At 40.0% G+C, this 27,001-nt stretch overlaps 2 protein-coding genes across 2 annotated transcripts; one reads left to right on the plus strand and one right to left on the minus strand.

The window, feature by feature from the left end:
• Positions 1 to 1,768: 1,768 nt before the first annotated feature.
• LOC146680087 (Rieske domain-containing protein) lies at positions 1,769 to 5,506 on the plus strand. Its single transcript, XM_085447538.1, has 3 exons — positions 1,769 to 2,309; positions 2,644 to 2,759; positions 3,300 to 5,506. The coding sequence occupies exons 1-3, from the start codon at positions 2,120 to 2,122 to the stop codon at positions 3,396 to 3,398; spliced, it is 405 nt and encodes a 134-aa protein (XP_085303664.1). The 5' UTR covers positions 1,769 to 2,119; the 3' UTR covers positions 3,399 to 5,506.
• Positions 5,507 to 5,561: 55 nt separating this feature from the next.
• Positions 5,562 to 24,624, minus strand: cilp2 (cartilage intermediate layer protein 2). Its single transcript, XM_085447537.1, has 10 exons — positions 24,413 to 24,624; positions 18,039 to 18,116; positions 16,394 to 16,663; positions 16,041 to 16,223; positions 15,333 to 15,488; positions 14,916 to 15,233; positions 14,396 to 14,504; positions 13,591 to 13,748; positions 9,210 to 11,638; positions 5,562 to 9,118 (listed from the first exon to the last, which is right to left on the minus strand). The coding sequence occupies exons 1-9, from the start codon at positions 24,474 to 24,476 to the stop codon at positions 9,231 to 9,233; spliced, it is 3,744 nt and encodes a 1,247-aa protein (XP_085303663.1). The 5' UTR covers positions 24,477 to 24,624; the 3' UTR covers positions 5,562 to 9,118; positions 9,210 to 9,230.
• Positions 24,625 to 27,001: the final 2,377 nt, after the last annotated feature.

The following is a 27,001-nucleotide window of genomic DNA, read 5'->3' on the forward strand; positions in this document are numbered from 1 at the left end:
GCCGTTTTTCCACAGTCTTCTGTAGGACCTAGTCTTTTGCAACCATAACTATCGCCATCTGCTGGCCTTGAGATAAGATGCAGGTCTTTAAGGCACACTGACTTCTTTTCCATCTTTTGTAATGCCTATGGTAAAAGCCTACGGGATCCTATGTTAAAGTATGAAATTTACAGCTTTCACAAACACACACAAAAAGAATTTGTTCTCAATGGCTCATTTCCCGCTTTATAATAATTATACAGATGTTTCATTTTTGTTTATATATACATAATTTAATAATTTAAACTTTATTAAGGCTTGAAATGTCTCTACTTTGAGTGACGGGTGTGTTGTAATACCAGCAGCAGTTGCTGGTGGCAACTGCTCTTTCTAATATTCAGCGTAAATATGTCTGAGATATTTTTTTATTTGCACTGCATATACACAGTTGGTCCAGGCATATATCAAAGGTACAGATTTTACAGTAATCTAGAGGACAACGTAGCAATTTCTTAGGAGCAAGCATTCAGAAAGTTTGCTTGACACGGAATCTCAAACTTTATCTTTCAGTACGGCTGCACACAAAATCTAACTGGTGATATGACTCTGCTGAAGAAACACTGACAGTTGTTCATAAATGGCAGCTGGTAATATTTTTAAATATTAAACTGCAAGGAGAATGAGGTGAATCGTGACTTCAGGCACATTCCATACGCATTTTAGCTCAAATTTCTTTGCATTGGCTCTCCCTTGCTTTGCATCTACATTCGCAGAGCACCAACTCTTGACAAGATGCAGTTCCATTAGTTCTTCCTGTCCCTGACACATTTTCACAATATTGCTATTCTGCTCTTCACTCGTGTTGCGCACTTACATGAGTCAGTTTCGCAAAATCACGATTCAGAACAAGTGGCCTCTGTTTTGCATCACTCCAGTCTAGACACTACGGCACATTACTTAAAGGCAAAACTACCACCTGCATAATTACTGGCTCAATAAAGTGATTTAAAACAATTTGAATAATAGTTTAAAAAAATGCAGGTTATCATTTAATGTGTGCGTTTTTGCTTTTTGCACATTATCATTTGAACAAATTTGTAGATCACAGAAACCTCAAATTTGGTACTACTCTAAAGGTCAGCTTTGTACATAGTGTTAATCATGAGCCCTTTAACTTTGATCAAAGACAGATGGCTGATGTGGACTCACACGATGGTTGTCAGTGTGGTTAAACTGACAGACCAAAGTTGTTCTATATGTGTTTTAATGTCTTTATTTGGTTAAATTGTATATGTTCTTTGTTTGCTGCTGCAAGATCACAGAACTGACATAACAGTTAAGAAAATTGCACCGTGGAAAAAGTTAACCTGAAAATAATCAGTAGAAATACCTGTCTGGAGCACAGTATGGAATGTGCAGTGAAGGAACAATAACCTGCTTTGTACCAAATAACAGAAATTATTTCGAACTATTTACACAGTACATAAAAACTAATGTTCCACATTTAGCACACTCCTTTGGAAGATGTCCAATACTTGGTAGGCTAAATTTAAGTTTTCCAATAAACTCAATGGGCCACCAAGAAAGCTTCCATAATGGGATTTTTTTTTTCTTTGTGTGTGCATTTTTTGAATATAAAAGACTAAAAAAAGAGCGACCTGATGTTACAGACTGTAATCAAAGAACATTAAGGTTCTGATCACCGCCCATTCATAATGCAACAGATGCATTTGTGATGGATTTCTGCATCTGCATTTTAAACTCCAATAGCTGCTGCTGCTGCTGTTATTTTTAGAGCATCTGCAGTTCTAACGGATAGCCTGCACAGCTTTAGCAGATTTCGAGTAGCCTAGGCTAACTTTTCTGCTCATTCATCATTTAGGCTACAGTCATATTCATATGTAGCTCTGTGTTTGTGCGCTGTGCTGTCTCCTTTTTTTGACGGCGTCCCGCGGTTTGCTGGCAGGCTGCAGCAGGGATGGTAGCAGGTCAGTGCGATCGGATGAGCGTTGTACCAGTCGGTCTGGTGGTTAATATGGAATATTTGCACAGAGCGATCTGTCAAATCCATTTGCACCGGCGGAAAAAGGGAGGCCTGTAGTAGTGCAAAATAGAAAAACAGGTCATTTCGCCGTTCTTTATGGCTTCTGGCTCCGGAGATGAAGAGGGAAACACGGGGGGCGTTTCATGGAGACTCATAGGCCCTGCCTCGGAGCTTTCCAAGAAGCGCTGCCGTTTAATGCACTCCTCTCTCGGCTATGATTCCGATGTCTGCCTCTTCTATGTGAAGGGGGAGTTTTTCGCAATGGATGCTCGCTGTTCACACTCCGGTAAAAACAACAACAACAACAACAACAAAAACACATTTATACCCGCTTAGATTTAGCTTTAGCAGGGCCTTTAAAACGCGAGACTAGAGCGCAGTTATATGTATAACATTGCAAACGCGTCACGTCGCGTTTTTATATGCAGCCTATTGAAAATGTCTCTGTGGGTGATTTAACTGTTAAAATAAGAGAAGGCTGAGAGGGGAAATAGCATCATGCCCCCTGCTGTCTTAAGTTTTAGTGTCATGAAAGTATCGCATTTTTCTAGAATAAAGATGGCAGCAGGGATTGTTATGAGAATAAACGGTTATTAACAGTTTCCCGTGCGGAAATCCAGGCGGTCCTCTGTGTGAGGGGGACATTGAGGAGGCTGACGGAGTCCTGCAGGTCTTCTGTCCCTGGCATGATTATAACTTTGATCTCAGGACTGGGAAGTCAGGGACATCACTACAGGTCAGTAATAAAGTGTGCCCTGATAATGCTGCTTTAGTTTTACACCAAAAACGCTTTTTATAAGGAGTGTTGATTAATCACTTTATTTAACTTGCATGTAGGAGCAGTAAATTTAGGCACCTGAATGTATATCAGGTTCTTTACATTTACTAAAAGCTGATACTAAGACTTGATGCATTCACATCAATTATCCTTTAATCTTAGACAGATGGCATGTTTTTGATAGACAGGACATAAAAATCAAAGCTCGTCAGATAGAGTTAAGGTGATGTTCAGCTTGAGATCTTCTGTTTTGTTTTGTTCCAATGAAAAAAATCAAGCTTGACATTTTATCCTCTTTTACATTCATCGTTTTCCACATATGATTTAAATATACATCACTTTATGTCACTCATGTCAAATGTTAGACTAAACAACATCAAACTGTGTGTTGTGACAGGCAGGGGTTTTTTTGACTTGGAAGGTTACTCCTAAAGTAGCTTAGGGAGTTGTGTTTTGTTCTAACTTCTGTTTCTTTTTCTTTGTTTACTTTTTTTGCAGCAACAAGTGTATGAAGTCAAGCTGGAGGATGGAAATGTTTATGTGAAGCACAGAAGTCATCTGTCCTTACAGCCTTTTCCTCCAGATCGGAAAAGCTGATCTACCTCAGAGCAGGTGCTTTGTCCTCCTGTCCATTTGTTAGACTTGTGTAATGAACCTAATGTAGTTTGTTTTGAGACTTATTCCACAAACCCAAGCCGTCCAAAAACATTTCTAAGCCGTATCTCTCATTTTCTCAGTTTTGTTTCTCTTGGATTGCTGTATTCTCAGGACCAAATCCAGGAGAGTTTCTTGCGTTTTTCTTGCTGCTGGCATTCGAGATGGAGAACCATGCGCAGGCACTTAACCTGCAGAATCAGCAGGTTATTGTTGATTTTTGATAACACAATAGATGCAAGATAAAGGTAGTGGATTTATGCAGTTTCATGTTTTTTTTTCTTCCTTAAAAAGAAAATATCGTGATTTTTAGTGGAAATATTGCAGAGTAAATTTGATGTGCACTTTAGTTTTTTGCCTTCAGATTTGAGCCATTTGCACTTTCCATTTCATTGTTGATCAAAACCCTGTAATTGGAGTGGATCTCACCATTTTTCATCTCAGTTCTCAAGCTCTCAGCCTCTCTGCCTTGTTGCACTGATATGCACTAGCAAGCAAAAACAAATCTGCTTGAAGAAACTGAAAATCCTTCCAAATGCTGTTTATAATTCAAATATAAATTACCAAAACTCCGAACAGATTTTTTTCCGTTTACAATCCACTTGTAATCCGAGTTCTGTTGACCAATCGCATTTGAGCAGGCTTCGGTTACACCCAAATAAAGAAATCCATGTGGGGAGCAAAAACAGGAACGCATTCGCCAAACTGCAATCTTGTCTGATGATAGTTTAATTTTATATTTGCTTTGTTAACAGAAAAGAAAGGCTTGACCTGAAAAAACGGTTATTGCGCCAAGATGCTAAGTCAGCAGACTGACAGTTTGGTTTTCGAATCACAGAGGCAATAGGAGTATCCAAAATGTAGCACTATGAGTTTTTAATTCAATTAAAATTGATAAAATAAAGAGTAAAAATGAGTAAAAACTGAACACCATCGTCTTGATTTCTTGAAAAGAATCATCATATTTTGCATGTTAGCGTTTTCGAATAACCAGTACAGGTCTCCTTTAGTAAAGCCCACATTTTGCATCTAAGTGTCATTTTATTTCATGGTTTACTATATTTCCTATTATTCCAGACTTGAGAGGCAGACTTGTTTAGTTGTGCCCTTGAAGCGATGTCACATAGGAAGAAACTCTCTTCCAGGATTTATTTGCAAAACTTTTTTTTTAACCCAATTAGAGTTTAAGCAAATAGAAAACACATCAAGGACACTGTGGTTACAGTTGGTGGCAATTCCACAGCTAACACGTTTCCATCAGCATTTCTCTTCATTCCTGTCTTCTGCACAGACAGGTTTGTCTGTTACTGACGCAGTGGGATTTATGAGGAACGGTTAGTAAGGCGCCGGAGGAAGGTTCACAACCTGAAATGCACCACTGACTTAAGAAAAATGTGTTTTCCTAGCTGTGCGTGTGTGAGTGTGAGCAGTGATGCCAGTGTGTTGTTTTTTTTTTCTTCGTGGTGAGAGCAGTCACTCACTATATTTTCTGTCAGCTTCGTTTTCTGGCAGACGCACAGAACCCCGTCACGAAGGTGTCAATGACAGTGTGGCTCAACACTCCAGTTTTCCTCCCTACTGTGCTCCCTGTTGTGCAACTTTATTACAATAATAATTCCACTGGTTAAAAATGTTATGTGCACCAGACGTCTCGCTGTGTTGTCTTACATTTCATCACCTGAAGGGTAATGTGCAAACAAAGTGGAGATACGGCTATTTTGTGTCAGTAGAAAAGTCAAAGTAACGGTTTGAGATTCCGCAGGAATGTTTTGAGACGCTTGAGGCACATTGGGAAAATTGGGATTCTCATCAGAATGTTGTTATGTTTCCTAAAATGTATTTTATATTCTTTTGTATTTCTAGTGTATGTCTCTGGGACTGCATACACCAATGCATTTAAATTCACCCCTCTGTTGTAAGTTAGTATCATCAGTATCATGTTTGTTGTAAACTTTGTTTATTGTTGTAAGATGGAAAAAGTAAAACTAGATCTATGCATTTTATTTATTAAAAATATATATGCATGTTAAATAAACTTTTTCCAATTTTTAGACTGTTCATTTGTTAAACTTATACACAGTTCAGAGGACAACATCAAACAAAATGTTTACACAAAATCATTTATTTACACTTGTTCGTTCGTACATTTATACCAAATTTAATACAATACACAATTTACACATAAAGACCTAATTCAGAGAGAAACAAAGCATTCAGCATCTCCATGCAATAGTTAGCATTACAGACTATTATCAAGAGCTGATTTATGTAATTCTTTTACTACTCAGGATTTCTTCCTGGGGTGCAGTGGCAAGTATGCAACTCTCTCCATGTCCTCCAGAAAGCGGTGGAAAGGTGTAAGGCTGACCGTCTTGTGAATAAATTATGATCTCCCTGAGACCCTGCTGGACTATACAGAAGAGAAAATGGATATGTCTGTTTACGCTTAAGTTTCTGATAAATTGTGGATGGTTTCTGGTGGATTCAGAGACTTGTGCTTTTCTGCAGAACAGAGGCAAACTCAGGTCAAGTATTTTGAATAGAAATCCACTCCTTAGATTCTTTTTTTTTTTTTCGAATATCAGTTGCCACAAAAAACCTCAAATTTTGCCAGATGGATTGAAATACACTTGAAAATATCCAATTTTCTACCATTCAAGAATTCTGCAAAGCTGTAACTATACCAATAGTATGCTTTAGACATTAGTTCCCCATTTTGGGAAAAACGCTCATTCTCCTCCTTGCCAGAGTTTGGAGATGAGAATAGTGATGATACCCTTACATCAGTGGGTTCATTAAAAAAATACAGCCAGTACCCAGCTAACTCCAAATGTCAAACAATTTATTTAGAAGTTTAAAACACAAATACATAAATCATATTCATGATTCTGACACTAAATAAAGTAAAAGGTTTGCCACTACTACTGCCAACGAGTCAAGATAAACAGTTTCTTTTAATTAAAAAAGGAATATTTTCATCTTCTTTTATCTGTTGGTTTCAGGCTCAAACTGTCTTTATTTGATTTTAAAGTATCTGGAAACTTTTTCTTGAGTGATTAAACCAAACATTGCAGAGGTTCTTTAATCTCCTTTGAAGTTCCTTAAAGACAAAGTGGCTGTTTGGAGAGCACAGCTTATTTTTCCATGCAAAGCCTTACATAATGGTTTACTCAGGCTATTATTGTTACCTTGTCCTTCAAGCTCTCCTGATAACTTCTTCTCATGAATAAGCCAATTCTCCTGTCAAAGCATTCCCTGAAGAAAATCTGCATTCTTCCATGTGCAACCACTTTCAAAGCTCAAGATTCTGTAAGTGATGGGCTATGAGGCCAAAGACCACTAATATTTTCCCTTCCCTTTTTTCTTTTTCAAACCGTACCCTGAAATGATTAAACCCATCACTAGATAATCTTGCTTCTCTTTTTTCTGATGTCTTTGGTCTAACATTTCCTTTAGTTGCTCTACATCTGTTTGGCCCCTTCAGCTGACCTCACAAACTATTGCATTTTATAGGACTTATCTCTTCCTACACCTGGATTCAATCATCATCTTTCTTACGGGGTGGAAGCTGTATCTGCTGCTGGGACATGTTTGTTTCCAACTGGACATCTGAACTGTTCGTTCACACACAGCCCACAGGCCTGTGATTAGAGAGGTCAATGATAATTCTGAAGTTTGCACAGGCTGCCAAGCTATAGATCTATGTTTGGAGTGCTGTTATGTGCTCCACATAGAAAGATTTATAAGTTTGAAATGATACCATTTACAGCATATTAAATGATAAATCTGTTGCACATCAGAACTAAAAATATAACAGCACAAATGAACTGAGAAAAAAAAGACATCTTCAAATGTTAAATGTGCAGAGAGCTCGGTAGCAATTTCAAAGGAAATATGTGTCCATAATACTCTTGTGCCCAATTTATTGCTGATTGCTTAAGTTCAATTTGGTTGTTTGTGAAAGTCAAACTGTTTTTACAGTTCTCAAGAGAATATGTAATTTATTTTCTAATTAGCAGCAGGCTTATATTTACTTGTCAGCCTCTTCTGGTTTCTCCAAGGTCCATAGTGCACCTTATTCATTTTGGGATTAGTTCAGCTCGAAGGGTTTCTCCCATGGGTCTGCAAAACCCCATACTGCAGATAAACAATAGATTTAATCACTGAGTAAACTCCATGCCTATTACTTAGTTCAGTTAAAGTAGCCAAAAACTCAATTCATGTGTCTATTTCCATATCCATATGGCGTTATAGTCTACATCTATTTGTATTGCTACTCATACTTTTACACAGCTTAATAAAAACCTGACTTGTAAACACAAGTTGTGTTTCTTCTGAATTCTCATGCTTAAGAAATCATGTTTTGTTAATTAAGAAATGACAATGGAGTTTTTTTGTCCTACTAACAAGATTGCAAACTGAAGCCAAAAAGATTATTGTAAAGTCAGCAGATTCATGCTACAAAGAATGAAAAAAAAAAAAAAACAGTGACTCAGAGAGTCAAAGAGTTGCACAACACAACTTCAGTTATTGGCTGAAAATCACACAACTAAATCAACAACAAGATTCTTGTGCAAGGTACAAATACCTTAGCCACACAACATGCAACATGAAAAACTTATTTAATTCACCAGCAGCACTTTTCATGAACTGTTATAGTTTGAAACATGCTGAATTTTATTCATTCTCAAGTTTAATGATATTTATTGCACTTCAAGATATAAAGGCAGCTCATAAACACTTTGCCCTAGAACAAAAACAAAGTTCATTTAGACCCTGAAAGAGCTTCTTGCTGAGAATGAAAGTATTGAGGAATAGATTATTATAAGTAACACTTTGTTTGGTGATGTTCTAATGTGGAATGTGCAGAGGGGGGGAAGGAAATCATGTCATGCTTCCAAAAACAATTATCGTTATTTTGAAGCGCCAGTCTAGAGTAAGGTCCTTGCTTGTCATGACGACAGCCTCAGTCTTCCACATTTTAAGTAAGTGTGGAAGAACGTCTGTCTGAATCACAGTTGGCAATATGGTACACTAATGAAAAACACTGAGAAGCATGGCTGAAAAGATTCTCTGTTCACTGGGTGGCATGCTTCACCCCACTGTCTCTTTTGCATGTTCCTCCACTTCATGGAGAGTTTCTGAGTTTGTATAATAAGGGCTCAGTGTCTGCTTCAGACAACAAGGACCTCACGTTGGTTTCTCTCTGATCTTGAGGAAAAGCATGAGTTCAGTGGAAAGCTATGGCCAATTACCAAGTGTTTGGGGTCTACCATAGTATTTATAGTTTTTAAATTTCTGGTTTTGGGTCAAGCATCAAGATATGTCAGCAAAAACACCCACTATGGAAGTGGAATGCCACAAATTAGCTCTATAAAAGTTCCAATTTCAACCCTCAATTTAGTGTATTCATTCATAAAATGAGAGCAAAGTCAATAAAAGCTGGTCACCAAGTTACATAAAAACAAATGATACCTGTCTTTTACCGTGGATGGGAGAAATTAATATACCAAATTCTTCGAATAAACGTCAGACCTAATGAGTTTTCTAAATTGATGTCTGTCTCGGGTTTGTGATTTTCATAGTAAAGGAGGGATTCACACTCATCAGCAGACAGACAATCTTCTGAACTTGATGCCATCATATGACTCTCAACTGAAGACCTAACAATATAAAGAAAAGATTATTATAGATATATCATTTTGATGTGATTGCTAGTGTAAACACTGATCAAATTATATTATTTCAACCTACTTTTTATCACTTCTGTTGGCATTACTGAATGCGTGTAGATACTCTTCTTCTGGTGGTTGAGGTGACTCTGCGATTCTGGGTCCTACCCCGTTGCTCTGAAGGATAAGCAACTACCTGGGTGGATGATCTCCTCATCTGCAGACCATCTAACTCTCTCATGTCCCTCGCCATCTGAGACAAAGTTTGACCTGGGTTGGTCTGCAGACGCTGGAAAAGGCTTTCCCTGTTGATTTTCCTCTCTGGACAACTGAAGGTAAGTGCAACTCCAGAGTCTGACTTCATCTCTCTGGAGAAACCATCTGAGGTGCCATCGAAGCAGCGCCCAATAGCGATCTCTTTGGCCACTCTAGGGTTCTGGTCTGTGACTGTGTAGATACCATAGTTGTGTCCCAAAGGGTCAACGGGTGCTAACATGGTGAAAGCATGAGACTCATTGTTTTGAGCCACTGGTGGATGTTTAATGAGATACTCTTGTAGGAGGTTGTTGGTGTTGATCCTGCGGCAGTTACCTTGTGGAAGGATTGATATGAGGGACCGGTCCACCTCAGCTTGGTCAAATAACATGCCACTGCATTTGAACTCTACACATGCTGCTGAGGTATTGGACTCTCGCATATCCCGAGTGCTGCGAATGTCTCTAATTCCATAAAGCTGGCCCTTTGTCTCTCGGTGTGTTCCTCCCAGATTCCTTGACCTGACCATGACTTCTTTCTGTCCAAGAATTTTGATCTTGATGAAGCATGCTCTAAACTCTTGGGGGTTAGGCCACCAGGACAGGTAATCTCCTGTCCAGGTTGTCAAATCATTCTCCTCAAAGGGAACAACGTTGTATTCATACTTGTCCTTTTCTACTCTAAAAAACCTGAAATGATTAGCATCAACAGGGGCATTTTCACAAGCTATTAAATTCTGATATGGATATATTGGCCCATTGGTCTCATCAAAATTGTTTTGGTTAGGCTTTGCCAAATTGATTTTGAAGGCAGTTTTCTTTAATGCTGGATCATCATGGTCTGAACGCTGGTAGTCTATTTTATCTAGATAGGGCTGAGAGACTCCAATGATGTTTGGATTCATCTTTGGGGAGGAAGGAGCTGCCTCTAGTTCCTCCCCACCCAGCATTGCTGTGACATAAGCTGTGTAAGCATCAGGCTTCTGGGCATCACAGAAAGCTGGTAAACAGGCCCCATTAGGTCCTGTTATGACACTGTCAAAGCGGCCCCATGCCCTGGGATTAGAAGAATAACCAGGCTTGGGCTCCAAGTTTATCAAGCTAATCACGATACCCTCCAGCTGTTCAGTAGGTAGGAACTTGTCACTCATGTAGGCACGAACTTTGACATAGCAGCGTCTATTTTCAGGTACGTCTAAATTGAAAAGTCTGCGTTCTCTGATTTCCATGTTGCCTATGAGGAATGTGCGCTCCTCGCGCTTGCTCCTTCCATGACCACCAGTAGTTGTTGTGCTGTAAGAAAAGTCGCTCTCCTCTTCCCAGACTCCTGTGTCGGGATTTAAAGACCACAGTTTCATCTGGGGAATATGTTCTTGCATTTTGACGTGCTGTGTGTCAAGGAGGACTTGGACTGCGCCAGCTCCAAGTACCTCCTTGTTGGAGTCATCTCTGAAGTCTACAGAAAACATGCCATAGGTCCTTAAAGGAAGCATGTCACCTTCATCATCCACAAAGTTAAGGTCGCCAGGGGCAGCTGCTGCAGTAGTGATGTTTCTTGGGTCAATGAATGTGACACTGGCTTTGACAGTTCCTTCGTAGATTTCTCCATTGTCCTTATGAAAAGAATTAGGAGGAATAACCAACTGCCCTATGGGGTCTTCATCTTTAATTTCTCCAAGGCTAATAAAATTGGTCTCTCCTGCATTGATATCAATTGGTGTTTGTTTTCTCATCACTTTCACATCGTGGTAAATAGATCCACTTTTCTTGTCAAAGATGAACACCTTGGGCGTGTCAATAAACTTTTGACTAGGATCAACAAAATTTACAACTAATCTCTGTGTGTCAGGGGTGATTCTTAATGTGAAGCCTCCTTGGTATCCAGTGGTACCCACTCTCTCTTTACCAATGTAGATGTGCCCAAAACGCAGAGGCTCATTATTGTCAGCTGTGACTACTCGACCTCGAACCAGCACAGTTGGCTGCACACACTTCTGACAACCGCACTGTATCACAGCACGGATGGGGAGGCTGTAGCTACCACAGTCAATAATTCTGCTTTCCATATTTTTAACACCACAACAGAATCCAGCTCCATCTCTGCAGCCCATATCAAAATCTAGGGAACCAGCACATTTGTTGTGAGGACAGCGGCCAGCATTGTAGTACTTGGAGTCAGTCCCGGGTTGAACACAGTCTGTGGGTAGCCTGATGAGATGTGTTTCAGGGGTAGAATTGCATGCTGGTGCTCCTTTGTCTGTGAAATAGACAATAAATGACATTAAGCTTTTGTTCTTTCATCATCATGAAAGAAATATTGCCATAAATTTTAAGTTGACTGCTGTGTAATGTGACTTTGATGGTGTTTCGGAAGTAAATGCAGAGTTAACATATTAAAAACAGGGCAGTTCATGTTCTATTTGCTTTGCTGTATCTGCTCTTGAAAGTTTGTCAAATATACAATCTAGCATTAAAATAAAATTGCTGGTTTGAGGGTAATTGCATATTGATTTATAAGCATAATGTGGAACAGGTATAGAGAATAGTTAGAACTTGCTGGTGGAATGTATAAAAATATTTATACCTTTATTTTTCACACATGGATGCTCACATTAAAAACACAGTACACACAAACGTCCAAGGTCTGCATGACCTGAAAGTGCATTTAAGTGGCCAAGTTGGATTGTGAAATATGCATAAAATGGTAATTAGACTTCAAGCTTAAGAAAAGGTTTCTTCACCAACCATCCAATTGGGAACTGGAAGGAACGACCAATTGTTCAACAACCCACTGGCAGCATAATTAGTATGCAGGATATCATGGCTGTTTGTAGTTAAGTATCCCTGTCAAGCTCACCATCTCCCACATAAGTCAATAACTGCAAACACATGAAGCAGTTTGATTTGTAGATTGCTGTATTGTTTTGCAAGTTTCCTTTGATCATGAATTATAAAACATATAACCTCCTGAACAGCTGTAAACATATTGTGTTATTCAAATTAAACTTCTGCATTATGTGTAAGGGGAAAAGAAACTATTGGGATGAAGGCATGTTTATCATCCCGCTCTGAGGTGCAGGTGTTGTTCTGCACACATAAAGTCTCTCCAGCCATAATGACTTTTGGAGTACAGGGATTTGTCTGTTGCCTAGAATTGATTGCTTTAGCACTGTTCCATGAAAAGCCTGTTTGTTAATCTGTGTCTTAACTAACAAGCACCTGGAGAATATAAGCTGTGTATGTGGGGTTCTCCCACATGGATGTGGAAAGACATACTTGTCTGAGTCTGAGAGAGAAAAGAAACATAATTTATTGACAATCTTGGGTTTCATCTCAACACTGGGTGTTCTGGAAAAATTGGGTTTGAGGTTTTACAGTGTCCAGAGCCCTCTCACACAATAAAGAATCCCTGTTTAGAAAGCTGTAGTTTCAACCAATGTAAACACAATAAAAATCTATTCCTCCAGGCTCTGCCAGATCGTAAGACTGATATTTTTCATTTTCCCATGTTGGTTTTTTTTTTTAATGAAAGATAGTTTATTAACTGACTTTCTCCTCTCTTTCAGTTGTAAGCCACTGTGGTTTTGTTTGATTCCTCTTAATGCGTAGACATGGCTCATGGATGACTTGGTTTGAGCTCAGCACTGACATTCCTCTTTAACTGTGTATTCAATCTCTGAGGCAGCTGCTCTTTATACAGTAGAGTTGCGGTTGTTTGCTTTTTGTCAGTGGTTATACTTGAACCAGTACAAGACATTGACTAAATACGTCATTGTCAAATGCACTCGGGTGGTAGCCATCCTGAGCAATAATCCCTGTGTGCCGCTTTCTATCATCATAGCAAATTATTTCTTCTCAGTCTGATGAAGATTAATTACATTTTACTAGAACTTTACTATTTTTACTTAAAGAACAACCTTGAAACAGAAAAAACACTGGTATTCAGTGCTTTGCATGCAGTACATGTAAATACACTATATAACTTTTTCCAAGGGTCACACATCTGTCATTCTCTTAGCAGGACTACATACATACTACTAGTCTGCATTTCATAAACTTGGTGCGGAGGTGGTGCATGGGCAAGGGAAAAATCTTATTGGTGCCAATCCAGATCAGCGTCTTCGCTTACAAAAAACTAAATGGGGCATTAGCTCTGGCAGAGGAAGTGGTTTCTTTGTTTCTGCCATTCTTGTTTGGTGCTACACATACCAATTACAGTAAGGAAGGCGGGGGAGGACTTGATGCTTCCTGCAGGGCTGCTGGCTTTACAGTAATACTGTCCCGACTGCTCTGGCTTCAGATCTCGCAGTACAAGCTCCTCTTCATACTTGTATACCTTCCTGTCCAGCAGAGTCCCATTGTGATACCTTGATAAACAGACACAAAGAAAGAAACAGAGAGAGTGATTTGTTCTTCACTTTACTTTTTTACATTATTGTCAGCCACTAATCAGAAGGTCGGTGGTTCGATCCCAGGCTGCCTCCTGGCTGCATGCCAAATATCCTTGGGCAAGATACTAACCCCATGTTTGCCTACTGGTGGTGGTCAGAGGGCCCGGTGGCGCCAGCAGCCTCGCCTCTGTCAGTGCGCCCCAGTGCAGCTGTGGCTACAATGTAGCTTGCCATTGCCAGTGTGTGAATGGGTGAATGACTGAATGTAGTGTGAAGCGCTTTCGGGTCCTTAGGGACTGAGTAAAGTGCTATACAAATGCAGGCCATTTACCATTGTGGAATGTTTATTGAACTTTAATCAGCTAAGCAATTATATTTAAAATTATATCTAAAATGTTAGCAAATATGCCACCAGTTATACTTATTTTGATGATTTATGCTAACAATGACTGTACAATGACTTTCATAGGAAGATTTATCAGATGACTTTAGCTTATAGAGCTTATGTTTTAGTTTTATAACCTGTAACTTAAAAACTATACATTTCATAAGTGTAGGAAGGACTGTAGCTATTTTTTGAGTGTTATTCTATGAGAGTGTGCCAACAATGATGTTCATCTCACCAGTAGTATTTGTCAGGTGTTGGTGATCCTGCTGCCTTGCAGCACAACAGCACCCGTCCTCCCTCGTAACGCACTTTATCCTCTGGGTGCTTCACAATGTACGGCTTTTCTGTGGAAAGCAGAAAGGAGCAAATCATCAAGACTTTACTCTGATTGTTGTGAATGGTGCCGCAGGTCATAGAGAGCTCATAAAATTCAAATATTACACTTTATTCGCCCGTCGGTCTCTGAGCTTGTGAAAAATGATTGTTGAGGGAATTGCCTTTTCGAAAGCAGCTCAAGTCTATTTTTATTTGGTTTCCATGCAACCAAGTCACTGCTCAAAGCTATGTAAAGTCTCACAATAGTCCAAACTGTTTATGTTGTAGAGCTGTCAATTTCCTGTTTTCAGTCGTCTGAGAATATGATTGAAGGATCTGTAGACTATGTGGAATAATAATAATGCTAGTCTTGTAATAATACCTATTTTAAGAACAACCCAAAATATGTAATCACTTTTCTTTCATTTATCTGCACTTACCAGCTGATCTAAGAATAGCCCGGACCCAGGACATGCCTGTGGTGTTACTGGAAGTGGACACAGTGATAGGGGCAAACTTCTCCTTCCTGATGGTGATTAAAGTTGGGCTGGAAGAGCAGATTCCTAGGAGCTTAAAGTGACCCATAGCATCTGTACGGGCACGGATGACCTTGGGATGGCTGGCTAGTGACACAAAGGCTCCTGCCACAGGGACACCGGTCACACTGTGGATATCACCATGTAGGATGTGGCCTTTGCACACGCAGTGACTGCAGTCTTCACTGGGATGGCCTTCAGTGCACACATACTGGCATTTGGCTTTTGTAAAGAAAGCGTTGAGATGTTAGCAGATACTGATCAAGACACCAAAGTAAAGAAATGCCTCACTACAGCTAAATGCAGTGTGGCTTTGCATACCTGGGCATGGAGTCTTTCCACATTTCTGGATTTCAACAGGCCGTCCCACACACTGCACTGTCGCTGAAGTCCTTACGCAAGTCCTTCTCCTAATCCTGCGACCTCCACCACAGGTCACTGAACATGACCCCCAGGGACCCCATGGACTCCATTTAGCTACAAAAAGACACAACGGAAGGGAGTTTCAGTGAATCATTCTATCAAATGGATTGTTAACTCCCTTGTGCTGACTATAGGATTTCTAAAGGATTTAGCTGCATTTAGAACTTTACTGAAACAGCTTCAATCAATAAGACTGTTGCTATTAATGGAAAACATAAATTAATGATACAGAAAATATACTGTGAATAAATGGAATTTTCCATTTTATAGCTGAAGGAAATGTCCGTAAATGGTACAGAGAGTATACTATAAATCTACAGAATTTTCCGTTTTATCATTTACAGAAAAGTCCGTCAAACTTCTGTAAAAAAATCAGAAAATGTACTGGCAGAAAATTACCAGGACATTTTCCGTTTTTCTACTGAATTTTTTTTACAGTGTACTGAATGGTTTAAAAGGAATGTTTTGGGGAATTCACCAATAAAAAGGGACATTATGAATCACTTTGTTGATTAAAATAGTTTATGTGTAGTTCAAAGACCATATTCTCTACACTAGCTTAGGGTCCTGTCCGAAATTTGGTGGTGATTGATATTTGGCTGTTACCTGTACATGGTGGGGTGGTGCACTCTCTTCTCTCTGAATGGTGCCCCTGACATGCTGGCACCAACAGCAGAGGCATGAGCTGTGCGCTCACACATTTCCTTCGGCGGACTTGGACACCCACGTCATTACAAACTGTGGTTGAACAGGGGCCCCACTCACTCCATTCAGTCCAATAGCTCTGCACTAAAAACATATTACAGAGGACAGAGGGACATTCTAATCTTGAAAGATGTAGCTATGCACCAATGTTTACAATGTTTAATATTTGTTTAGTTTTTGTAGTGTTTTGGCTAAATATTCATTTCTGTGAAGAAAAAGCTTCCACAGCCCTGGGCTGCTGTAATCGGCTCTACCTGGGGGGCACTGGAAGCGAACATGGTAGTTAGAACAAACGCGACCATGTGGCTGTTCCTTGTTGATGCACCAGAATCCCTTCTCCAGACTTGAATGAACCACTTCCCCAGTTTCTGCCGCTGCCACCCAGTCTGTAGTACGAGCCTCCATGGCTGTAGGCCGTGCACAAACTCTCTCTCTGTAATAGAAACGAATTGCCTCCAGGCGCTCATAGTCTCCATTTCCCCCAGGATGGTCAATGTTGAACCAAGATGTCCATTCAGTCACGCCTGGAGGCGCATGAAGGGAAGACGTGGATGAAAACCACAAAGATAGAACATTAGAAAAAACTAATAATTGTGGTGTGGAGGTTGGAGCTAGTTTTACATGGGGGGAGACTGTTAAGAATTAAGAAAGACTTGAACAGCAGGGATGAGTTACAAGCTTTCAGGGGTCTGCAACTATCATCTGAAACTGACTTCATATACTCCAGGGAGCTTTGTATTGTTGAGGATCTTTCCATGCCCCCTGGCTTGAGTCATGAGGCATTCTGTTTAATTTTCCATCTGTGGCATGTTCTGAAACCTGAACAATTTCCTACTGAGAAACATGAGGAATTACAAATAAAAGGAACCGATTAGCCTCATGTGATAGATTGTTTTCCTTTTAAAGTAAAGCACTGCTTTACTCCCAAACAATAATGTCCACCAAGAATTGATTATGTGTTACAGACAGCTGTTTCTGTATAGTTAAAAAAAAATGTTGTTTATTGAAATGCTCCTAATTGTATTAATGTTGTGGTTTAAAGCTGTTCACATCACGGAAAGCTGACTGAGGCAAACGATCCTCCCAGCTATGCTAACAGTGAATGATTAGAAAGCAGATTAGTCATACATCTTTTGTACAGAAATGTCTTTTAGTGTTACACCTCTATCTGTTCTTAATAACTGCTGAAAAAACTGTGATATGAGCTGCAAGATAACCTCATCCACATAAGCAATTATAGTTTTAAAAACTCCCACTCTTTGTTTTACTTCACTGATCAGAAACACAGTTTCCATAACAACAGGCCTTTAGTGGAACAAACAGGAATTATTATGGTGCACGAAGTGATTTTTATTTAGCTTTGGGTCCAGACTTGAGCCCTGTCTTTATTTGCTTCTATTATTCCATTGAATAAAGTATCTGTAATTAAGTATTTTTGTAATTAACTATTATTACTACTGTAGCCAAGGATGTCTAGACAGCATCGCTGGATGACTTAGACAAAGTTAAAAGGACCATCTTTTTTCTATTATTTCCAAGCAGATATGTTCTTAAAAGCAATGGACACCATACAAAGACAAAACACACTGCGTCTAAAATTATGTCTCGGCCTCATGCCTTGGAGTTTAAAGTTTTCTGAGTTACGAGTCTGCAAAGGAGTAAAATCTCTGAGGTAACATCTTTATTGGGCGCTAAAGGATTTACCTTGAGTCTTTAAAGTTTTAGTCACAGCCATTAGTAAGGCTGCTAAATCAGCAAGTCAAATAGCAATAACGAGCGTACTGATAGTTTTATAATACTGGCCAGGATCTGCCTGCACTTTTGCTTTCAGCTGATATTTAAACTCTGGCGGTTTGAAAATGTCTGCCAAAGAATTAGCTCTCAATCTCCCGCCGGTACCTGTTGTCTGTGAGTCAGCGTACATGTTGAAGGCCACTCTCCGTCTCTTGTCTGAATGACTCTCAGTTCTCAGTGATTCTGCGTACACAAGAAAACAGCTGGTTATAGACCGAGCTTACACTTTTTGTCCTTGAGAAACTTTAAGAAGAAAGAAAAGAAATTCTAGAAGTCATGTGTTGGAGATGAGAGTGTGTTACCTTTTTGAAAATATCTATACTTGTGCTTGCTTAAACTACACTATTGATAAAATCAAGTTTTCAATGTGTGTGCGTTTTGAACAGCTGCTGAGATTTACTCCAATTTTGTATGGACACGTGCACGTTTTGCTCTTTCTTCGAGGCAAGGAGACTTTCTGCTTAAATAACAACAAACTGAAGATTTATTCCCTTTTCTTTCTCTCAGATGTAAGCTTTCATCTATCCATCACTTTTCTTTTTTCCTATATTTCCCCTTTCACTCCTCTCTGTCTTCTCTTTTATCATAGCTGCTCTTCAGCAGCGGCACTCTCTAATCCCTCTCTAATCTCCCCCAGAAATCTTTGTCATGCATCTTCTCATTCTTCAGTCCTTCTTGCCCTCCTCTGTCCTCCCTTCTCCTCTTGATCCATCAATAAGCACCTACTGTTGAGGATGTTAATGAACCTTCAGTTGAGAAAATCTGAACCTGCAGAGTCATCTGATATTCTGTGCAGAAGCTTTCTGTTCACCTCTTTCTCTTACTCAAACACATGCAGCAATTTCATGCAAATTGGTTTTATTTGAAGGACATATGACTGCAAAATATGTATTGAACACAAACTGCATGCCTACATCACTAAATAAGTCTTACATCATCTTCTTTTAAGCGCGTGTGTTCATACACACAGCAGTAGATGTAAGAAGTAAGCAAATACTAACCTTTTAGAAAAAGAACGATATTAAAGCTGGCATTCATGTAATTTTTTTCCCTTTGATTTATTAAGCATGCACCGTACATTTTCACGGATGCTTTGATGTGCAATGATTCATTTTCCTGCGGCACAATTTTTTTTATGTTTTGAAAAGCGTCAGTTGTTTGCTTGACATTTCTCCTTTCGCTAGAAACTCTGGGAAGAAATGTGAAATGTGGCCATGCGGAAAAAATAAATGTCAGTCTGTGACAGAAACAAAAAGTGGCTTATGTCACTTTAGTGTGCGTGTGTAATATGTGCAAGTGCTTAGAACTGTGGGAGAGACGCTGCTGAGTTTACGAGCAGAGACGCCCAGCACAGAGACCGGTATCGATCCCAGTCCCCGCTGGTTTTACAGCTCACTTCAAGTCTTTCGTTTCATGCCACCACATTTCTTTTCAAGCCCTGATGGCTTTTGATAGATTTACCAAAAGAAGGATAACAGTTCAGCAGGACAAACATCAACTTCACATTTTAAGGTAACGTAGACAGTCAGCTGACCTTCATGGTTGTTGATTTTTTTATGGCCTTGGCTTTAAAAACCATTGATATTTTTCCAGATCAGCTTTGTCTCTCTGATACCCTGGAATGACTTATAAACAGAAGCAAATGCTTTCACACTGATCTGGTGAGCAGATGTGGCTCTTCCTGCAGATTTAGTTTAGTAAATCAGTTCAAATAGTTTTTTCACAATTTTTTTTTGTCTCCCGAGCAGGTAAAGCACAGTTTTTCTCAGTGACAATGATGTTCACAAATCATCAACACATCCCAGAAACAACATCAGAGATCTCTGTCCAGAAGTCCTGGGAACAACTAAGATACTGCGCAGGACCCTCAAGCTCCCAGGCCTCTGGTACAGGACCCGAGCTTGAAGGATAGACCGCCCGCAGGGGCAAGAGGGGATTTTTTTTTGTTCATTTTTTTATGTGTGTCTGTGTGCACAAAGAAGCCTTTTCTTTCTTTTATTAAAAATGAATTAAAACTCCTGTGGCTAATTAATAATGCTCCCCATCCTGAAGCGCATGTTATTTCCAAGAAGTTCCAAAACACTATTTCGGCTCCTGTTACATAACATTTTTCTTTCCTTTTCACACCAGAGCAAAGGGAATTCACAGCAGAACCGCAGGATTATCATTTCAAGATGTCTGATAATGATGAAAATGAAATGGCAAACAATTCTGTGGATTATAGGGTGACTAATGGTTTTAGAAAGCAGACAGAGGAAACCCAGATTAGCTACAGAAGAAGGCAAATGTTGGGGTAGTGACCTTAGTAATGGCTGGGATGAAGTGGCTTGGCTCCCACAGCGCACTCAAAGCTTATTGTGCTTCTGAGGGACATGTTAACACATTATGAATTTTAAATGCTAGGGGATTTTATGGGGGCACTGCTTCATGCGGCTGGTATGTGAGCGAATTTACCTCATCAAGAGGCAAGTAACACACGTTTTTCAAGCCAACGGGACCAAAGTTAGAACTTATTATTTCCTTTTTAAGCTTTAGGAAAATACACCCTAAAGGGACTGACTGGTGCACTATACCTTGTTCATGGGTTTGGGGTTTTTTTGTGAACAGAAATGTCTTTACGCTTTGACTTTTTGCAGCTGCTGTTACACAACCCAAACGTTGTGTATGTTGCTTCTGATTTTCTGATTTAACGGCCCATTTGGCGCTTGTCAAATCACCGCTGAACAATAAACTTCTTTTATGACGTGACATGTTGTGGTTTAGCTTTGTTTAGATCGCATGGTTAAGTTTAGGAAATAGATGCAGTTTGGTGGAAACGTGAGGCTGTCCTGTTAGAAACAACTACGTTAGTCATTTCAAAATGAAATATGTTTACATTCAAGTGCCAGCAGTTTTAGCCATGCTCACCATCATAAACCTTGGACAAACCTTGGACAAGGTAACAAGATAGCTGCACTGGTGCGTTCGAAGAGATCTGCATCCTTTTCCACATATAGCAACATGGTAAGTTCCTGAATACCAAGCAATGTCACTTATATGTCTGAAACATAGCTACTGGATTACTTTTCATCCACCGCTGCATTCATTGTCCTCTTTATCCACCATAGGTCTGTTGTGACAACTGCAAGTCTTATTTTAGAGAACTAGCTTTGGGTTCAATGATTTACGTCACAGTGGTTCATTCTGAAATACAGCTGGTTCACTTACAGCCTGGCTGCACAAAGGCAAATCCACTAAGCCCTGGTGCCTTTGTGAAGGACAGCCTTGCTCTCCTTCACTTTCTGAGTGAGAAATTTCTACCTTAGCCAAAATCTAATAAAAAAGCTGCTGAAGAGTGGAACTGTGGAGAAAATGGAGGACCTTATGAAGTTTCACCCAACACGATTTCACTCATATTAGGGAGGTATGGTTGTGCCAGATGCAGGCTGGCAGACAGATGAGGCTAAGTAAAAGGTCTGGATCCTGTTTATTTATAATATTCCAGATCCCTACAAGAAGGAAAAGATGTGAAAACACCAGCTTCCTTCCTCGTGTTACATAACCTACTAGACAAAGCACAGCTCGCTCAAAGAATGGGGTTATGCTTTATTTGTTGATGTCGCTCGTGCTCGGGCTCAGGAGTGTGTGTGACAGCTGCCACAGGAGTCCTCTGTTAATAACAGAGGCATTCCATCCATGAACTGTGTATGCATTGTGTGTGGGGGCCTGTGTATGTGATGATCCATTTGCCATGTCATCTGGAAGTTGTTTATGCGTTTGGCTAGCTCCTTAACTGAGGTGTGTGTGGTTTCAGAAAAGTCTGCTCTTTCTCTCAGTGCCTATCTCTCTCTCTCTTTACCCCAAAGTTTCTTCTTCTTCCCAAAAGGCTCTCAAAACTTATAAACATCTGTAGCTCCTTAAAATCAGCAGTTTTGTCCGTGACATTAACTAATGGTGGAAACCAACCACATGATTTAAGAATTTACAAAAGTATAACAGATGATTTGTGTATTTAAAGGAGGATATTTGTGGAACACCGCATTATTTCCTTGATACTATTAAAAAACATTAGTCAGTGTTGAATTTCTCAAGAAAAAATATCTGGAGGTTGAACTTCCCCACCTGTGCACAGGTACTGAGCCAGAAGCTGAAAATGTAAAGCAGCTGATTACTCCTGCAACAAATAATTTCTTGGCATCTCTTCTTGTGTCTGTACACATGAGTAGAAAAGAAAAGCAATGAAAGATGTGATTGTGGCTTGCAGCATGTCACTAATGGGAGTTTGCGCCTTTTCGTTTGATCCTATGTAATCTCTGCGTCAGTCATTAAAGTCAGCTGGCCAGACAGCTCTGTGCTTTATAGCAGACAGTGGTCAGCATCTGGAGAACTACCCCTTCGTCTGACTAACAGCCCTCCAGCTACTCACCAACTATTTTGGCTTTGCCTGAAAATTATGCAGAGAAGAGAAGAGAAGAGAAGAGAAGAGAAGAGAAGAGAAGAGAAGAGAAGAGAAGAGAAGAGAAGAGAAGAGAAAGATTTAGACCCAAAGGTGGTAATACCACTGTTTTCCCCTCTAAGTTGGGCATTCAGCAGCAGCTGCCAACTTTAAATAGAAAAACAGCTTGTAAACCTCTAAGCTCTAAGGTGTGTGGAGAGGGTGACTGAGAAACAAGGCAAGGAGAGAATGTTTGGAGGAGGGAGTGTGATTGAGGGAGAGATAGAAGGGAGAAAGGTGGGGAAAGTATTTGTGGGGAAATACCTGAGGGAGACAGATTAGAAACAAAAGGCGAGCAGATGAAGACGAGCGGACAGATGGAGACACGCAGTCATTACTTTAGCAGTGGATTGAATGCAGTTATGAGGGCTGAACTGGTCATCAAAAGTGAAAAGGAAAGAGTGAAATGCTGGCCAGTGTGACGGTGGAAAAAAAAGGCAGTAAAGTAATTTTACCTGTTCTCCTATTCCTCTTTTTTATTCCATTTTGTCATTAAGCCGAGCACAAACCAAGCAGGTGGAAAAGTGGGCCACTGGGTTTGTGATTATTGCACCTTGTTTCCAAGGTGACTGCGTTTATATCTTTAGGGACTGCTCCCAATGTTAGAGGGTGAAATAAGGACAAAAATGCACCACCTTACTGCAAGATGTGGATGTACTGCTAAAGGAGCGTGGCATGAGGCGTTAAACTTTTACGATTGGAGTGTTCTGTTCAATCAGAGTCAGCATGAATCACCATTTATACATACACTTTCACTGGTCTCTAATCTTTTTATATATACTCATCAGTGAATGGCACAAAGACATTTACAGTTCAGAGGCTTCAGAGCCCAACAAGACATGGAGACTATTAAGGTGTATTCACACTCATTTGCTTTTATGAACTGCCAGCTCCTTCACTTTGGAAAAAAGAGAGAAAAACCTAATGTGAAGCAGCTGTAAGGCGAACAGAAAGTGACAGCTCTGGAAAAAGTGCTGCTACTGGTGTCATTCAGGAAGAATGGCAAACTTTCAGTGGACGATAAGAGTGAAGTTTGCTGGGAAGAACTTCTAATCTCATCTGGAAGAAACTGTGTTGTGCTAATGTCTGCAGATAACCAACACTTAACCAGCATTAAAAACCGGGAGCTACATTAGAAAAATAGTGCAAAAAAAGCTATAATTTCAAACTGGATCTTGGTCAAGTAATAAAAGCTGGACACAATTTTCATAAAGCAGGCCTTCCGTTTGCTGATAGTGGCGGCTACTGTGAAATTGTTGTTGTTTTGTGATTAAACGAGACTGCAGGGACAGTTTTCACGACCTCTTCTCCTTAACATCCCACTCCATCTCCATCCAACTCCTTTGTGTTATTAAAAGTGCAGGAGAAACATGCATATGGCTTTAGATTCGAGATTTCAAGATAAAGAGGTAATAAGGCAGTCTTATCGCACGTTTCCATCGCTTCAAAGGATGTTACTTTGACTTAGTTTTACATTGCCAGAGACTTATTATCCCCGTAAAAAGTATTTCTACTTTCCTAAACCTAACCTCAAACCACATCTTCTTTCACAACATTTTGTGATTTACAATACGGACTTTATGACTTCACATCCCCAGAAGGGAGTAGGCTGACTTTGAACACAGATTAATGTCCCAACAATGTAAGTAATCCAAGTACACGGACACTAATCATGCACTACTCTTATCATATGAGCTCATCTTCAGACATTTGTCTAAATTCTTTCAACATCCCGCTCTGACATCCTTAGGGAAATGCCGTCAACTTGGGAAACTCTACAGTTACTGTCAGTTGTGCGGCACATGTGTTAATACTCATAAACTGGCCCTCTTTCTTGTGTGATTATGAAATGAAAACTGAAAATTGCTCAAGGTTCATTTTCAACATTTGCAGTTTCACGAGCATCATTTTGTTGGCAAATCTGTAGTTACAACAATTTCTTGGGATTGTGTCATTCTGACATGATAATAATATATTAGCAGTTCAATCATCAATCTTCACCTACCTTGGCTCAGAGCCACCGAGGCCAGGAAAGACAGCAGCAGCGCCACTTTATTTAATCCCAACATTGTGCTGGCGATTCTCTACAGCATCGATACGAACTAATTCAGCTCTCAGCTGAGCGTAGCTACTTCAGGTCCTCAGGTGTGACTGAGGCTGTTGTTTGGACAAACTCTTGCCTCTGCTCCTTCGTGTGAGTTGAGTTGCTGAGCTGGAGACAGGAGCTCAGCCGTTTTTAAAAGAAGGGGCATCGGGACTGCACACCAATCCAGCCCCTCTCTTCTCACCATTGGCCAGTGAAATGCAACATCTGGGTCCCCCGTATCATGGTCCAAAAAAAGGTAAGGGTATGGTGGGGGAAGAGAGGGGAAGGAGCACACACACACGCAAGGAAAGAGAAGGCAAATGTGTACATGTGCCTGTGGTTACTGAAAGTAAAAGGGTGCTTTCCTGTTCTTCTTAGCTTTTTTTTTCACTATTTGTGGCTTATTTAAAGCATTACTTGCATTTGTTTAACTCAAGAGTTACATTGATTTGTAACCCCCCTCCACCCTATTGCACCAGCGAATACATATTTAGCAACACAACAGGTGTGTGGCTTCACGTGTGTGTTTCCATCTTTAAATCTCTATTCTAGTTTCTACGTGTGCCTTGTCAAGCAAAGAATTTTAGAACTTTAATTCCGGATGATTGAAAAATCTATTTTTATTTTTTCTCTTGCTTTTTTTAAAAGGCATTTAAAATATGAACGTCTAGCTGACACAATACATTTCCTTGTGATTTGCAATAATAATTCAAGACTGTGTTTATAAACAAGAGATGACAGTTATAATCATCTTCTGTAAATTGTCATGTCCTTCGCTGGCCCCCCTCCCAATCTGTGTTACCTTTGTCTTACCAGCAGACACGGGACAGTGCCAGATGCTGCTCTCCCTCGGGTTCAACTTCTGGTTCAGTTTTCTAACTCTTTAGCAGTTGCTGATTGCTGGGTGATGCACTGCCAAAGAGTGGAAGTGGCGTCATATGGCATGCCATTCAGGAAAGTCCTCAGAGCGCAGACACGAGACATGCTTATGAGGTGCAATGTACTTGGACTCGTTTACAGGATGTGAAGTGTTTTATTTAGTAAAGATCCTCGTAAAAGCAATGGAAATTAAATACACTAATTAGGCTGAACTGTTTAAACATCCCACTGGGTTAAAACTTTTAAAAAGGTGTTAAAAAGTCTCCAGAGTCCCCCGTCTGCATCTTGATAAGGACTAAAGCTAAGTTCGGTTAATTGGCTGAAAAGTAATGAGATTTATGTTTAGGTTCAATTCTGAAACCTAGAAAAATGTGCTTTTACTACTAATCTTATTATCAGTTACTTTTCACATTAAGAGTTTCCTGTTAAAATGATACAAAATACAATGCACTCCTAAAGAAAGCACCAGTGTTTCCTGAACCTCCTAACTGCACCAGCCACCCACCTTCACCCTTAGCTCCCTGGCAAATGAAACTGGCTAAAAGGATCGTAAGGTTTCATATGTCAGATGAGCTGTTAGCAGCTCCACCAAACAAACAAGTCCACAGAATAAATACAGATTTGTGTATCAGAACTTTGTTTTTCCTTCTTTCCTCTCTCATTAATCATCCAGTGGCCCCCCACATTTTTCTTGTGACCTGTTAGACAGGCCTGCCCCCTGGGCTGGCAACCAGTGGAGTACCAGCACCAGCTCCATCTCAGACAGCTGAAGTATGAAATACTTCTTAATGAGGTAAAGACTCATTTTCCACCATTGCATGTGGATTACAGTTCAACAAGACAATATTTAGGAAATAGATTCCCATAAGTTCTCGGTTCTGTCACGAAGAAACATTAAGAAATGCATTTTTATTCTATATTTACTCAAGCTGTTTTGTGTTGTTTTGCTTGTAGTGTACTGTTGTTTATAGCACTCATACTCATCCCTAATTTCTTTTCTTTCCAAGGAGCCAGACTTTTTTGTACGTTTTTAAAGTGGTCAACAGGAGATTGAGGAATTGTTCTCCAGGCTTTCTAAAGTTCTTTCAAAGTTTTTCTTTGGACATTGGCTGCTTTTTCATTCATTTTGAGTCCAGTCTTTGTACTTGAACACTTCCAGAAGAATGGTTTTTGTTTGTTAAGCCACTTAGCACACAGTTGTGTCCTTAATAGTGATGGGTCGTTCGCGAACGAAATGGCTCTTAGAGCCGGCTCTTTGACGTGAACGACGCGAGCCGTCACGTGGGTTTTTTTTTTTTTTCTTTCTCTCAGCCTCTCTCTCGCACTTTTTTTCCGCTTCACTCTGCACGCGAGCCTTGTGCTTTACGCTGGGCAGAGGGGGGAGGGGCGGTAGTTACACTCAGTAGCACAGGAACAGAGCCAGAGAGAGAGAAAGAGAGGCAGGGACAACAACATTAGAAAGGTATAGTAATCATCCACAACTATTTCCAGTTGCAGATGATAAAGGATTGAGAAAGTTTATTCATGCAGGCCATATGACAGAGAATATGCATGTTCTTTTAGTTTTCATATTATAATTTATATTTAATTGTGTTGTGGTTTGCAGTGTTTTGTGTTCTTTTCACTTTA

The sequence above is a fragment of the Copadichromis virginalis genome, linkage group LG23 (genome assembly GCF_057382275.1).
Source record: "Copadichromis virginalis isolate Kocher_CV1m ecotype Utaka linkage group LG23, C_Virginalis_male_GT1.1, whole genome shotgun sequence".
Lineage (NCBI taxonomy): Eukaryota > Metazoa > Chordata > Actinopteri > Cichliformes > Cichlidae > Copadichromis > Copadichromis virginalis.